At 42.4% G+C, this 16,552-nt stretch overlaps 1 protein-coding gene across 2 annotated transcripts in view; it reads left to right on the top strand.

Moving 5' to 3' along the window:
• The window catches only part of LOC306871308 (dnaJ homolog subfamily B member 6-like), a 50,728-nt gene that overhangs the window by 5,115 nt on the left and 29,061 nt on the right, over positions 1-16,552 (top strand). For both annotated transcript variants that reach the window (XM_079419125.1, XM_079419126.1), the window contains exons 2-8: positions 7,925-8,045; positions 11,360-11,469; positions 12,014-12,067; positions 12,155-12,259; positions 14,549-14,674; positions 14,757-14,910; positions 15,134-15,204. In XM_079419125.1, the coding sequence (XP_079275251.1) occupies positions 7,981-8,045; positions 11,360-11,469; positions 12,014-12,067; positions 12,155-12,259; positions 14,549-14,674; positions 14,757-14,910; positions 15,134-15,204 (685 nt within the window). In that variant the 5' untranslated portion in view covers positions 7,925-7,980. The remainder of the gene's footprint in view (positions 1-7,924; positions 8,046-11,359; positions 11,470-12,013; positions 12,068-12,154; positions 12,260-14,548; positions 14,675-14,756; positions 14,911-15,133; positions 15,205-16,552) is intronic.

The following is a 16,552-nucleotide window of genomic DNA, read 5'->3' as shown; positions in this document are numbered from 1 at the left end:
GGGAGGTAGTCCCGTATGAACCTGGACCAGAATTGGTCTGCTAGGATCTGGGAGTGTCTCCAGTGCCGGCGACTCAACATCTCTGATTCGGGGTAAACGACTTGAGGCAGAGATCCATCAGGCCGCCCCATGAGGAGACTGTTTGGCGTCACCGGGTCAGCATCTGCCACATCTGACGATACATACCCCAAGGGTTTTGAGTTCAGGATGGCCTCTACTTCCAGCAAGACTGTCATTAAGACTTCCTCAGGAACTGATTGTGAACCCAAAACTGTGTACAAGGCCGATTTAACTGACCTTACTTCCCTCTCCCAAACTCCACCAAAATGAGGGGCTGATGGAGGATTAAAGTGGAAGTGGATCCTTTGGCGTGCAAGCTGACGCTGTATATCAGGAAGCAATGCGGCATATGCTTCCTGTAACTCCCTCTGACCCCCGCGGAAGTTTGTGCCTTGATCCGACCATAATTCTGCTGGTGTTCCTCTTCTCGCGATAAACCTTCTAAGGGCCATGAGAAATGAGTCGGTACTCATGCTAGGGAGTAGGTCTAAATGGACGGCTCTTGTGGTCAGACATTTGAAGAGAATGCCCCAACGCTTCTCAGTGCGTCTCCCGATTTTGACAAGTAGGGGTCCAAAGCAGTCCACTCCACAAGAATGGAAGGCAGGTTGGTAGAGCTGAAGGCGCGCAGCAGGTAGATCCGACATTTTGGGGATTGTCGGTTGGGCCCTCCAACGCTGACATTCTGGGCAGTCGCGTTGAAACCGGCGGACTGCTTCGCGGCCTCTGAGAATCCAATAGTATCTCCGTATTTCACCAAACAACCGTTCCGCTCCAGGATGATGTAACTGGTCATCATAATGGTGTATGATCAAACGAGTGACGGGGTGGCTAGGATCCAGAACCAGAGGATGTAACATGGAGTCTTCAATGCCTGCAGTTCTCCGCAAACGACCTCCCACCCTTATCAGACCACTGGACGGATCCATTTCAGGAGCTAGGGTAACTAATCGACTGCCGGACCTAACTGGCTTTCCTGTCCCTAACAGTTTATAATCCTCAGGGAAGGATTCCTGCTGCACCTGTTGAAGGATATGGACCTCAGCCTGGCGGTAATCCTCAGCCTCCGGAGAAGTCCCTGGAACCAAGTTGCTCCGAAGTTCTTGGGCGGTAACATCCAACAGTTCTTGCCAGGTGTTGTAGTTCCATTCATCAATCTTATCAGATGAGGGAGGAAAGGCACTGATCCCACAGAAAGTAGATTTCCGGAGTTCAACCTGGTCTATTCTGGTCTCAGTCTTAGGGATTACCGGCCATTCGTTGGGATCCTGAAGGAGAAAAGCGGGTCCTTGTGACCATCGGTTCGGTGCGGCCATGTATTGGAGAGGTCTTCCTTTCGTAAGGTCGTCAGCGGGGTTGTCCGCAGAGCCTACATAACGCCAAGAGCACTTGTCCGTCAGCTCCTGGATCTCAGCGATTCGGTTTCCCACGAAGACTCTGAAGCGACAGGATTCAGAATTCAACCACTGGAGGACCGTGGTAGAGTCTGTCCACAGGAAAATAGATTGGACATGTAGTGTTAACTCGTTTTCAAGTAACTTAGCCAACTGTGCTGCGACAAGACTTCCACAGAGTTCCAGTCTTGGAATCGAGTGAGCTCGTTTAGGAGTGACACGGGAGCGTGCTATAATGAAGGACAGGTAAGTCTGACCGCCCTGGTCGGTAGTCCGGAGGTAAGCCACCGCACCATATGCCTGCTCAGAGGCATCCGAGAAGATATGGACCTCATGGATAACATCATCCATCCCAACCTCAGGAGGGACATAAGGCCGAGGAAAGGAGATACAAGGAAGGGATTGGAGTTCCTCCTCCCATGCACTCCAAGACTGGAGGAGCTCAGGTGGCAAGTTGGGGTCATCCCACCCTCTCTCCTTGTTCCATAATTGCTTAATGATGACCTTCGCCCGAGTTGTATAAGGTAGAAGCCATCCCAGCGGGTCGTACTGGGTAGCTAGGACCTTATAGATGTTTCTCAAAGTTGGAGTCTTGTAGATCACAGGTCGGTGTTTGTAGGACAAAGTGTCTGTCTGCCAGTTCCAGCTCAGACCTAGTGTCGATTCAGGGACGTCTGATTTCTCCTGTGTCAACCACAGCTCCACACTCGCAGCGCGGGCATCGGATGGTAGATGACTTGGCACAGTAGGATCATTGCAGGCCCACTGGCGAATTTCGAATCCAGCTCCGAAAAGGATATGCCGTAGTCGATCAATCAAGTTCCGAGCCTCATCTGCAGTAGGCAGACTCTGCAGGCAATTATCGACATAGAAACACCTCTCCACTGAAAACCGAATTGCCTCATCAGTCATGGGGTGTTGCCGGACGTGGCGTTGCAGTGCATAGGTGGCACAGCACGGACTGGAAGTTGTGCCGAAAGGCAGGACCTGCCATTCAAGAATCTTGGGTGCCTCATCCATTTTCAGGTTCCGCCAAAGGAAACGGAGTAAGGGACGGTCCTCAGGTATAAGGCGAACCTGATGAAACATCGCCTTAATATCCCCACTCACAGCCACAGGATGTTCTCTGAAACGGATAAGGACGCCCAACAGTGAGGCTCCGAGCGTGGGTCCTGGCAACAGGTACTGATTAAGGCTTTGTCCTTGGTACTGATAGGAACAGTTAAAGACAAGGCGGAACTTCCCATTGTGACTAACGATGTGGTGAGGGATGTACCAACATTCAGGTGAGGCAGGTATAAGATCGGTCACCTCCCGAACAGCTCCTGTCTCAATGAGTTTCCTCATCTCCCCTTCATAGACCTCAGCTTTTACAGGGTCCTTCAGAAGACGCCTCTCAACACTACGAAGGGTAGGTAGGACTGATTCTTTAGGTGCATTCAACAAAGGCATGTCCTTTCGCCGCAGAAGGGGTGTAGCTAACCGATGGATTCCCTCCACTTCCAAGATAAGAGTCTTACGGTCAAGCAGCTGAAGCGCCTCCTGATCCTGCTTGGACCGGGTTACCTCTTTGTCCTCCCACTGTGGAACTGTATCCAACTGCCACAGTCGTTGAACGTTCTGCAGTAACTCGTCATGAATTGGAGCCATGGAGGTTAGCAGGCATTGCTGTGGGGTAGGAGGACACCCCATGGAAGGTATAGGACCCTGGAGCGTCCATCCTAGGCGTGTGTGAACTGCAGCTGGCGCACCCCTGCCGCCCCATCGAACAGGCTCAGTTGGGGTTATGAGATGGGGCTGATCAGAGCCAATGAGAAGTAAGGGTTGGACATCCGTAAGGGTACGGATCGGGAGACCACGCAGATGTCTGTACTTCTGTTGTAGCTGTTCTACAGGGTAAGATTGGCGAGACAGGTTAAGACGATCGGCAGTAAAGGCATGATTGATCTGATAACTGGTCTGAGGTTTACACGGTGGAGAGATATGAAAGGAAATAGAGCAACCCTGAATGACCTGGACATCATCTCTCACTGTCCGCAACGGAAGGTCTTCTGGGACACCCTGAATGCCCAAGGCCTTAACTGCAGTGGAGAGTAGAATGGTCCTCTCCGACCCATCGTCAAGAAGAGCGAAGGTGTCCAAGGTTCGATCTTCATAATGCAGATTCACTGGAACCACTTTGAGCATAACCCGCCCTTTGACAGAGGGTTTATCCAGGAGTAACTTATCTGGGGAGGAATTCGTCAGGCAGCTCTTCTCCATGTTAGTTGAATCCTCCTTCTGGGAAGGACTGACATTCACTTCATGAAGAGGGCGGAGATGGATGCCTTGGCAGATGTTGCAGGGCTTTTTAAGGTCACATTGAGCAGCATGGTGGGCCCTAGCACAGCGCCAACAACGGTTGTTACTGCGAATCCATGTCCTTACCTGGTCGTTGGTAAGCTTAGCAAAGGATGCACACTGGCTCAGGTAATGCTCAGTCTTATCACAGAAAGGACAATAACGTTTCACTTTGGCAGGTTTGATTTGTGAAACAGGACCTTTCCGAGGAGCAGAAGTCTCAACCGGGAATTCTCCAATCCCATGCAGGATGGTCACAGTCCTCTTCCCAGAATCTGACTTGACATGTGAGCCTTTAGACATCAGCTCGGTATCGTAACTGTGGCACCAAGTTTCGTAATGGAGCCAGTTTGAAAGGTCATCCAGATTAGGGGTTGTGCCAGGTTGGCGGAACATATGGCGACGAAACTCAGCTCGCTGCTCAGGGGGGAGCTTACCCAGGAGACGCGCAACGTGAGACCCACAACTCAGCTCCAGCTCACCGTCATGTCCCAGGGTTTTCAATAGGCCCACTAGTGACTGCACCTGGAGAGCAAACCTCTGGAAGGCTGAGATATCACCTCGTTTTATGTCAGGGCTCTCAAGGACACTAGCAATCTTCCTTAAAGCTAGCTGATGCGGTTGGCCAAATTTATCATAAAGAGCTGCCATCGTATCAGTGAATGGGGTAGGTGAGTGCAGGTAAGCATCCGCTATCATTCTAGCCTCCTCAAACTTAAGGTGATCCATTAAGATCTGATACTTGAAAAGTTCAGTCCCGTCGGGAGGAAGCAGGTTCATCAGAGCTATCCGGAGACGAGCAAACTCACCAGGATCTGGCCGGCTGAACTTAGGAATCGAAGGAGAAGGTCCCCTGTATACATATTCAGACCCAGAATAAGGTGCTACAGGACGTAGGCCGGGCTCTGCCTTCGGTGCAAAGACTTTAGGATTCGAATGAGCCGGTACCGAAATGAATCGCGGAGAAACAGGCACGGTTGTGCGGTTAGCAGGCAAGGGCATGGCCGCAGATGTGAGTAACTCTCGAAGCTCTTTAGGGGTAGGAGGTGGGGGGAATCCACAAGTGTCAGGAGCATAAGGCTGAGGAGGGCGTGTTTCAGTAGCCGGGAACACAAATGAATACTTCCTAGTCTCTGGCACCACAGGTTGGTAGATAGTGGCACCCATATCCGACAGTGCAAGGTCACCCACCTGGTTCCTTAAGTCAACGTCAGGCTCAGGCCATGGCGGTGGAGGAAGATCAGCAAAGTTTCCATCCTCCATTAAAGGTGTGGATTCATATCGCCTCACAGGAGGACTGGATAACTGCCATGCCGGTGGCTGTGCTAGTGAGAGATTCTGGTCTCTAGCTTGACTAAGGTCAGCTCGAAGGGACTGAGCCACTTGAACTAATTCTCTCACTTCAGCACGGACTTCTCTCAGCTCCTTCAGGTCTGCCTGGAAAGCCTGATGAGTCTGCATTAGCTGTGCATGTTCATGACGTAGGTGCTGTAGCTCGCTGTCGTGTGCAGAGGTAATGAAACCAGCCGCTTGAGGTGAGAAGAATGATGGCTGATGGCATTCAGCATGCTGTGAAGGCTTATAACTTGAGGACTTGATCTGTGAGCCATCAGAACAGACCAGGTCACCACCAGGGGAAGTGGTGTATGGCTGGAAGGATGGTGGAGGAGTCCGATGGACAGGAGTCTCCCAGGGGTGAGGGACATCACACTCAGCAACAGGTCTGCCTTGAGTATACTGTACTTCATACTGCTGTAGGTAAGCAGGAGGACGTGTATGGCGTTTAGGGCGAGCACCTCCAAATATCTCTTCATCAGGATCCATTATATCAGAAGGGAATACTCATCCGGCTCGAAGGACCATTTTGTTGGAGAGACTTTTGAACTGTTAGGTTCTGATTGGCTAGTTGATGAGTAAACCGCCCTGGGTGCCGGTCAGAGCACCAATAATGAGGAGACAGGTGATCAGCTTTAGATGGTGTATTGGCAGAGAAAAGTCGGGCCACAGATGTACAATAAAAGGTGAAGATAGTCTGCAAAAAAATTAGTACAATGAAGAAAATGAATAAACAATTATATAAACAACAATAAACATTCACTGTTACATAATGAAGCCAAAATATTCCTAATTCACATCAGTAATATTTCTCTATGAAACATACGGTTAAATGAAGGGAAAGAAGGTCTTTCACAGAGTACTACAAGCCATGAGTGATAATTTGTCACTATGAACATACAGCTCCCATGTATGGATAGAATCGGGCGCATCTGAGCAGCATTTACATAAACATAACGCTCATCACTCATTCTGTAATTTAACAGCTCAACATCGCGTCATTCAAACATCTTTAAGAAACACTGTAACACATAACACTGGTTTACAACCAGATAATGAATGAATAAATCACAAGTTAAGTAACATTCCCAGACTGAATAATACAGAACGATCGTTACAGGACATGTCTGGGCATGTTTGTCGGATACAGACGCATATAACACTGTTCTGATCACAAATATAAATAAAATCTGCTTACTGTGCGGTCAGTGACTAACACCTTGATATTAAATCTGCAGCAATCGCAATCACCACGAACAAACTCGAATAATCATCCTGGTGCCATTGGCTCGAACAGATCACCTGAACACAGCAAACAACGGCAGCTCAAAAGAACTGCACTGCCCTCTTCTGTCATACTACGACTACAGTTTCAAATTAAAAGTCCCTCTTGCAGGAGCCTTTAATACAGTTACCAACAGCATGCTGCTCTTAACACAGGTTTCCAAATTGATATCCATACCACAGAATTTCTCAGATTATACCCTAAAATCAGCACATAATAATATAAAAAAAACAACCCTATTTTGTATTTTCAATTAAGTTAATTTAATTTATTTTTTGCAGGAACAGATTTTCAAATTTAAATTGTCTTGATGGTTAATTTAGTGTTCAGTGTTTATTTTTGTGTGTGCCATTTGTACAGTAGATGTTTCTTAGAGACTAAACATTGCCTAACATTGTGAAATTTGAGTGTGCTGGGCTGGCCTACAGGTATAATAAAATCTTCCTTTCTGTTTTTAAGCTCCAAGGTTTAAATAATGGCAATACAAAACGTGTTGTGTTTTTCAGTGCGTTGGTAAGCGTTATTTATCCCTTTGAGCAGTGAGCAACGGACATTCATTTTGAACAAATGTTATCTTATATTCAGTTAAAGGGAAATAAATGCAAACAGAACACTGAGCAAAAGACTTGTTGTTTTTGTTGTACATATCAATTAAAATTAAATTAAGGGTGAAATACATTGCCCCTATTTGCAGTCATTGATCAACTGTTTGAACTCTCATTCTGATGGCACCCATTCACTGCTCCATTGGTGAGCATGTGATGTAATCCTGAATTTTTCCAAATCCGTAATAAGACGGCATGAGAGTAAATACATTTTCAGGAACTTTTTTATTTTTGGGTGATCTACTCCACTATTGGGTGAACTAAATGCATTGATTTTAGGTTGTGTAATTTATTCCAACTATTAAACTGCAGAGGAAAGCCAGTGCTGTGCCATGATCACCTCTGAGCCTGTCCTGAAGGACACTGCAGATATTAATAACACCAATGAAATCCAGCTGGAAAGCTACTGGAACTGGCTATTTGGTCCCTGATTGTTTGGAAGCAGTTGACATTTTGTTCTTCATGATAAGATGTTTCGATCTGAGATGAGGAACTGGCTTTAAAAATGGCTTGTAGGTGTTATTTAGGTGATATACAGTAAATAGTGTGAGAGTGTCCGTAAACTGATTTGAAAATGGTTTGTTTATTTTGTATATTTACCATTTTTGTATCTGATTTAGCTTGAACCAGAAAAGGATGGATTATGTCGATAAGAAGATTGTACAATATTCCCCAAAAGCAAACTGAAACTTTATATGGATAACACATACAATCATGAATCAGCCAGTTCCTGATAAATGCTTTTATGTATGAAATGTAAAGTGGAACCATGCTTTCACACGATGAGGTGGTGTTAAGAGGTTGTCCGTCACAGTGGCCAAACATAACTACCAAAATACACCCTCTGTTTATTATCCCCTTTTATGTCTTCTTCAACTAGATCTCTCACTTCTTTTTCTTTCCAGGGCCACAGCTCAAAATCTATCCTCATCCAGAGGAGTGGAAACCCAAAACCTGAGCCATGGGGGATTATTACGAGATCCTGGGTGTGACGAAAAATGCATCCCATGATGATATAAAGAAAGCGTAAGTACTCTGTGTCCTGTCATGGGCATCTATTTTTAAACACGGGACATAGTAGAGCAGTAAAGATAACATTGACTGTGCAGCACAGGGGTTAGTTGATACTGTCCATGTGCTCTTTGCTGCTTGTCTCAATTAATGTGTTTGTTTCAATTCCTTGCTTCTGATGTTTTCTGTTTAAAAAGAAAAAAAACAGCAGCCCTCCATTTTAATAATGAGAAAGGGAATGGAGTTTGTGGGTAGCCGGGGAGCATACAGCTTTTAGTGGTGTTTAGACACATTGGGTCCTTATGCCCATGCCTTACTCATGTACTGCCTCCCTCGAAAGGGTGTTTTGTCCTTTGTTTGTCAGGTAAGCAAATGTCTATTGAATCCTGATTCTGTAGGTCACTGAATTTGCTGATGGTTAAGGAGGGAATTTCTAAAGCACAGAGCTATGGAGGGCAAACAATTATAAAAGATGTGCAAAGGACAAATCCCCTAGTGTATGGAGTGTTTGGTTTAGGCTATTGACCCTGCTGTGTGCTGCTGGCTGGGTGTGTATCGCTGACTCAGGCCTAGTGTGTAGAGATGCTGACCTGTTGCTACACCTGCTGAAGTAGTATTGTGCAGCATGACCTGTATTGAAAGTAATTGTTAAGAGGTGCATGGCTTTGTAATGCAGTGACGTGTTAGCATCATGAATGAGGACCGTGGAGTACTTTACAATGAAAAAGGAGTCTCCTTGAACTGTTGATTTACGTATTATGGGCCAGATTTACTAAACAGGGCAAATTAGCTTTAGAGTGCAATTCCAAAAAAGCACTGATGGGAGGGGAAATTCTGCATGTGATTTACTGACCATGTGCACATTAAAAAACACAGACGCAACATCTCATTTTTGTAACGTCCAGCACAATCTACCAAGAGCAGCGCAAATAACCACCTGCATTCTTTTTTGCATTAAATAATGGCACGAACACCTAGAAATGCATATTCAATAAGGTTAGACGCAAAAATAACTGTCCGTGCCTTTTCAGCACTAATTCTTCACTGCGTGTATTTAGTAAAACCTGACAGTACAATTTTAATGCCAACAGATGGTTTGCTCTGGTGCAAGCTGTTAGTAAATCTGGCCTTGTCTTAAATGTAACCCATAACAAAATCCGTTTCAGTCCATACCATACATGTGTAAAATGGTTTATTGTTACACTAAATACCACTCTTCTGCCATAAAGACAGGTTGCTTGCTATTTTAGCAAAATCTCCACAATTATGATGAAGGCATGTCTCGGGTATTTAATTTAACTGCATTACTTGTGTTTCCCTGTTACTTATGTGAATCTACACATCAGACTCCTATGTGTGTAGGTTCAGTAATTTCACTTTAATGGAAAATAAATAGGTTCTTCTCATTGCCATTAAAATGATATAACTGAACATAAACACAGGACAACAATGCTCATTTTAGAAGAAAATTTCAGATGGCACTTAGAAGTTTTGCATCTGAACTCTTCATGCATACAGTATCTCACAGAAGTGAGTACACACCTCACATTTTTGTAAATATTTTATTATATCTTTTCATGTGACAATACTGAAGAAATGACACTTTGCTACAATGTAAAGTAGTGAGTGTACAGCTTGTATAACAGTGTAAATTTGCTGTCCCCTTAAAATAACTCAACACACAGCCATTAATGTCTAAACCGCTGGCCACAAAAGTGAGTATACCCCAAGTGAAAATGTCCAAATTGGGCCTAAAGTGTCAATATTTTGTGTGGCCACCATTATTTTCCAGCACTGCCTTAACCCTTTTGGGCATGGAGTTCACCAGAGCTTCACAGGTTGCCACTGGAGTCCTCTTTCACTCCTTCATGACGACATCACGGAGCTGGTGGATGTTAGAGACCTTGCGCTCCTCCACCTTCTGTTTGAGACCACACACTTGTCTTTGTACTCCTCACCTGGTTGCCGCCACACACGCTTGACACCATCTGAACCAAATAAGTCTATCTTGGTCTCATCAGACCACAGGACATGGTTCCAGTAATCCACGTCCTTAGTCTGCTTGTCTTCAGCAAACTGTTTGCAGGCTTTCTTGTGCATCATCTTTAGAAGAGGCTTCCTTCTGGGACGACAGCCATGCAGACCAGTTTGATGCAGTATTCGGCGTATGGTCTGAGCACTGACAGGCTGACCCCCCCACCCCTTCAACCTCTGCAGCAATGCTGGCAGCACTCATACGTCTATTTCCCAAACAGAACCTCTAGATATGACACGGAGAACGTGCACTCAGCTTCTTTGGTTGACCATGGCGAGGCCTGTTCTGAGTGGAACCTGTCCTATTAAACCGCTGTATGGTCTTGGCCACCGTGCTGCAGCTCAGTTTCAGGGTCTTGGCAATGTTCTTATAGCCTACGCCATCTTTATGTAGAGCAACAATTCTTTTTTTCAGATCCTCAGAGAGTTCTTTGCCATGAGGTGCCATGTTGAACTTCCAGTGACCAGTATGAGAGAGTGAGAGCGATAACACCAAATTTAACACACCTGCTCCCCATTCACACCTGAGACCTTGTAACACTAACGAGTCACATGACACCGGGGAGAGAAAATGGCTAATTGGGCCCAATTTGGACATTTTCACTTAGGGGTGTACTCACTTTTGTGGCCAGCGGTTTAGACATTAATGGCTGTGTTGAGTTATTTTGAGGGGACAGCAAATTTACACTGTTATACAAGCTGTACACTCACTACTTTACATTGTAGCAAAGTGTCATTTCTTCAGTGTTGTCACATGAAAAGATATAACAAAATATTTACAAAAATGTGAGGGGTGTACTCACTTCTGAGATACTGTATGTACAGTATATGTATGTATGAGCAATATCACATGAGTCATGATATCGCTCTATATATGTACGAGGCCATTTATACAATAGTTTGATGGCACAAGTGTTTTAATAAATAAGAAACGGCCATGGAGTGTCTTAACATTTTGTAAGCAGAACTACTTCCTTCCGCCATGGATTCAAATCTTAAATTGGCAGTTGATGGATGATAACAAATCATGCCTATGGCTGAATCACAGCCATGCTGATATATAGACAACATTCCTTCAAGCTTAAAAGTACAGCAAATATGAGGGTCATTAGATACACTGTCAACTAAAATCTATGTATATCTTATTGTATATAATGACCCTCATATTTGCTGTACTTTTGAGCTTGAAGGAATGTTGTCAGATATACTAAGAATGCCATGTCTTTTGTGTTCTCTTTCTCATTCCACACTTAAGAAATCTTGTTTTAATGAGGGTTTGGGTTTTTGTTTTACAGGTACAGAAAAAAAGCACTGAAGTGGCATCCAGACAAAAACCCAAACAACAAAGAGCAGGCAGAAAAAATGTTCAAAGAGATCTCGGAGGCATATGAAGTTCTGTCAGATGGTACTACTATTTATATTTTGTTATTATTATTTTTTTAAAATATGATGCAATGTTAATTTGAGAATTAATATATTTTAAATTACAACACTAACTTCTTATATTAAATAATTGTTGTGGAATGAATGTCCCATGCCATGAGATATCTACTTTATGCTGGTAAAAACAGCATAAAGAGCTATACCCAGAAAGATCTATGAACAGTCTCATAAGGCTGTCAGTATTTGAAAATTGTTTCATGAATTTTTTAAACAAATTGAGGTATAGTGCATTTCCTCAGAATGGGATGGAATTTGGCGTAGAAGTCACAGTGAGGATTACATCTTTACAAAGCAAAATTTTTCTAAAATGGCCAGTAAGATTTGTCCCTGATGTTGATGTGTCCCTAATACCTCGTTAGTATGAGTACCCTGTTTGTTTGTTTTTTTTAAGTTAAATGCTACAAATAATATGTGAACGTGTGGTGGAAGGAGTGTGTAATTAATATAAAACATTAATCTGTGTCTGTTTTGAGTGAAACTAAAAGCAGCATTTTTCTTTCATACAGAAAACAAACGGATACAGTATGATAAATATGGTAAAGAAGGCCTATCTCATAGAGGTATGTAAAGTTATTCCTGATTTATGTTACCTGTTGACCCATTTACCTGTTTTTTAAAATGTGGTTTTCCTCTAATTATTACAAAAGGAGGCCATTATGATGAGGGTTTCATGAGCGGATTCACATTCCGAAATCCAGATGATGTCTTCAGGGAATTCTTTGGAGGCCGAGATCCCTTTGCAGATTTCTTTGGTAGGTACAGGAGTAAGTTAAACTGATTAAAGAACAAAAAATACAAATGGAATAGAAAAAGAAGAGTGTTTTTGATAGCAAAAACATGTTTAACTGACATTTCTGAATAAAGAGGTTTTTGTCTTTGAAAACAGGAGTGTTAAAATTAGAACAAAATTCCCAATGAGAGGAAATTAAGGTCATTTAATCTCACAGTGTCTCTGTGACGGTAATGATGTGGTTTGAGTTATAATTAGGATTTGCATGAAAATATTGGAGTTCATTAGATGATTAGCTTTCTGTTAATCTACCATAATTATATTGTTCACTAAAAATGTGCTCTTGACTTGGGTGTGTAGTATGGGAAATTTTTTCACACTTTACTGAAAGGGCTGTTTTACCTTTTTATGTCTGTATGTATACATTCAATAATTTTACACCTGTATAGAATTATTACGACTATACAACAGATAATCACAGGATGTCAAGGACATAAAAGCACTATGAAAGTGGTCCATATGACTTGTGTGCTACATTCCAAGTCTTCTGAGGATTCTGCAGTCACTATAAATTGCCACTATAATTGTGGGGGGTGAGAAAACTAGTGAAATAGTGAAAACTATTTTCCACAGATAAAATAATAAAAGTTTTGGAGTGAAACAAGGCAGAGTAAACAATGACTGAATTTTCATCTTTGGGTGAACTAATTTGATATGTTGTTGAATAAGCTCTTAAAAGCATGAAAGCTGATATGAATTCATTAACTGGTGCAAATAGTTGTAGAGCTGATCATACATAACACACATTAGTCATCTGTTAAACACTAAAGTGCTGGCCCATGCCCACTGACTCCAACTGCTGGGAACAAATGGCTGGACGGCATGTGTGTAAAACATACAGGCACTCTAAATATGGCGAGTGCGCTTAGACCAGCAAGTGGGACGAGAAGAGACTGTGCATCATCCACTAGGAATGTTCTCAGAAATAGCTTCCGAATAAAAGAGCAGCAAGAGAAACTGAACAGCTAATTGCTCTAGGCCGCTACAGAGAGAGAAAATGTGTATGTGTTCAACATGTATGTGTACCTATGTTTTTCTGTGAGCAATATGTCAATGCTCTGAGAATTGTTTCAAATTGGAATGTTTCAGAAAGACCATCCTTGACGATAGAAGGTCATTGATGTTTATTTGTTTATGTAGCCATGACAAGGTTGGGGGTGAGTTAGAATAACAGTCACTGTGTGTGTGTGTTTGTGAAGATATCAGGCGTGGTTCTGCCTGCCAAATCAAACTGCTTGAAGGAGATTCAAAAGTTCATATGAAGGTGCTGAGTGCCTGAAAATGGAGAAGCATCGATCTAGACATGTTTCAGCAGGCATAATGATACATTGCAACACTGGTCCTGAAATTATGTGGATGAATAAAAATAGACCTGCGTAGCCCCCATCAACCTAGTATTTCCATGAACCAAGAAGGAAAAAATAAAATGTGCAAATTTATTAACCCGAAATGGAAAACTTGTGGGTTTGATCTCTGCATGAAAGGATCAATGACACATGAGCAATGCACGCAGCTCCAGGGAGATTCTCTCTCTTATACCACATGTATTGTATAATTGTTTGACAGCCAGCTGTCAAGTTTAACTGTTCTCTGAGTGGCAAAAGGCTAGAGTAGGCCAGTAGATGGTGACTAAAACAAGCAGATCTAACTGGTGACTTTTTTTTTTTTTTTTTTTTTTTTTTTTAAAGCCAAGCCAGTGGTTTACGACCTTTTTGACTTAAAAGGTCCCCTATTGTCCAACACAATATTCTAAGGTCTCCATATTGACTAGGATATTTCCTCTGGTATTTCTGCTGAAATTGACAATGCTGGTTGTTTTCAAACATTTAAAAAAAATCTGGAGTGGTTTTGATATTAATTTATTCATGATCTCATTATTTGCATTTTTAATTATTTAAATTTTTTTTTTTTACACTTTTTTAAAAGTAATTAAACCTTTTTGTCACCCTTGGACTTTATATCCGGAGTTCATTTTCTTGACGCTTTTTATGTCTTGTTTTTAATGGAAGATTTCAGAAAAGATGTCAGTTTCCCCCTTTTCACTGTGTCCATGTTTAGATGCTGTAAATACTTTGTTCTGTAATGCAATATTGTGCTGTTGGTGAATGTTTCAGTGGTCTGTCTGTCAAGCATGTATATCTATTTTTCAGTAGTAGATAAATTGTACTTGTGGAACCACTTTATTCTAACATATCTTGCATATACAGCCATGACATTGTTTTTCACTAAGCTCCTTTTTCTTTTAATTTAGCTGATGACCCCTTTGAAGATTTCTTTGGTGGGCGGCGTCACAGGGGTGTGAGCAGGAGCAGGACGACAGGTTCATTCTTTCCTGGGTTTTCTCCATTCGGTTCCCCCTTTTCTGGGTTTGATGCAGGTTTGTTAGTGTGTGTGTGTGTGTGGCTAGTGAAAAATCATGCTTGTGTATTTAAACATCATCATCATTGTCAATTCTGTAGGTTTCACCCCGTTTGGCCCAATGGGTGGGGGTGGCTTCACCTCATTTTCCTCCTCCTCATTTGGGGGTGGTGGTGGTGGTGGTGGAATGGGAAACTTCCGCTCTGTCTCTACATCCACCAAATTCATCAATGGAAAGAGGATCACCACCAAACGGTACCGAAGAACATTGTGTAATGGCCTCTAACTGTTTGAATTGTGATTCACAACTTCAAACATATTACGCAACACTTTTGCATTAAGTTGTTCAGTCACTACATATCTATGCAAAATGCTCATAAAGTGATGCTTATTTGACTAAGCCTTAACTACTATCTATGGTAATAATTTGTACAGTTAATGTCAGCTCACTCTACAGCTAACTTTTGTGTCATCACAGTATTGTAGAGAACGGTCAAGAGAGAGTGGAGGTAGAAGAGGACGGTCAGCTCAAATCTCTCACAGTCAATGGTAAGGACCAGCTTCTCCAACTGGACATGTGATCTCTGAACTCTGCAAATGAACATTCAAAATTTTTTAACCCAAACATTCCTAAACAACCAACCAACCAACACCAGGCTGATGGCTACTAAAACACCTGCCCTCCAACAGTCAGCAAGCCAAGAGTAGGTCATGTGATGTGAGCTTTTAGGTGGTGCCGTTACCCTCTGTGCAGTGAATCGCACACCTAAACAGGGTGAACAATCATTCCAGTGTTGAGCGGTTTTCCCTTTTTTTTTTTTTTTTTTTTTTTTTTTTTTTTTTTTTTTTTTTTTTTTTTGGGAGACAGGGACCATTTATTCCTCACAAAAACAGGAGACCTCAGTTTGAACAAGCACAATTCATTCCTTTCTGTTAGCTGATGGCTGTTCTTTCATCCCTACGTGCTTATTGCCTGATTGAAACTGGAGCTTAACATTGTATCTGCTTTTTGCTGTAGAGTCATTCAACTGTTGAAGTCTTAATCTCTCCACTATGAAATATTTAATATGATCTAACCAATGTTAGTAGCCACCATTTGTTTATAATATTAAGCCGTTTATAAAATACTTTATCATTTGGCTTCACACCTTACTGTTGCATAACCTGAGACCTTTCCATTATTAAGAATATATTGTGTGACCTTTATATGCTGGACATTTTGTTCTTTGTAAAACAAAAAGCAAAGATGGACAAAGTTTCAGGTTCAATAAATCTCACTTTCACCTGTTTGGAATGTTGCACTCGCAGTTTCTTTGCGGTGGTTTTTAGAAAACTTGCCTCTAATTTGTGTGTAGGTGTGTCTTTTTGCTTGGCTGATGTGTCTCATTGCAGCACTTACAAAATGAAAATGAGTAAAACATTGCCTTTTTATCTGCTTTTACATCACCTTATTGTTTTCACTAGCTTCTAAAATATCCACACACGCATGTGCACATACTTCAGCGGTTTTATTTGGTTTGTTCTGCAATGTGGATTTCAGGACATAAAGACAAGAATTCACTTTTGATGAACTGCATATATGTAATGATCACTTGCTCCTGCAGTCTTTGCCAGCCACGATGCTATAAACTCAAAAACTCAGCAGATGTTAATTTATCCAAACCTCGTCCTTCACATATTGATGTAAATAGCCTCAATAATCCTCAAGATTGTGAACACATAAGATAGCATTAACCAATAATTAATTGCGAGTACGTATTTTATAACCAAATCAGAAAATGCCAGGATGACAACTGGATCATTTGTAGATGTAAAGATTTAGCACTACAGATTATTTTTATGATGACCTCATACACACAGTGCATGTCATCGTTACAAGATGGGAACTGAGATGCAG

Source organism: Barbus barbus (genome assembly GCF_936440315.1).
Source record: "Barbus barbus genome assembly, chromosome: 1".
In the NCBI taxonomy this organism is placed as follows: domain Eukaryota; kingdom Metazoa; phylum Chordata; class Actinopteri; order Cypriniformes; family Cyprinidae; genus Barbus; species Barbus barbus.
Note: the sequence above shows the minus strand (reverse complement) of the source record. Positions and strands in the feature narration are given on the sequence as shown.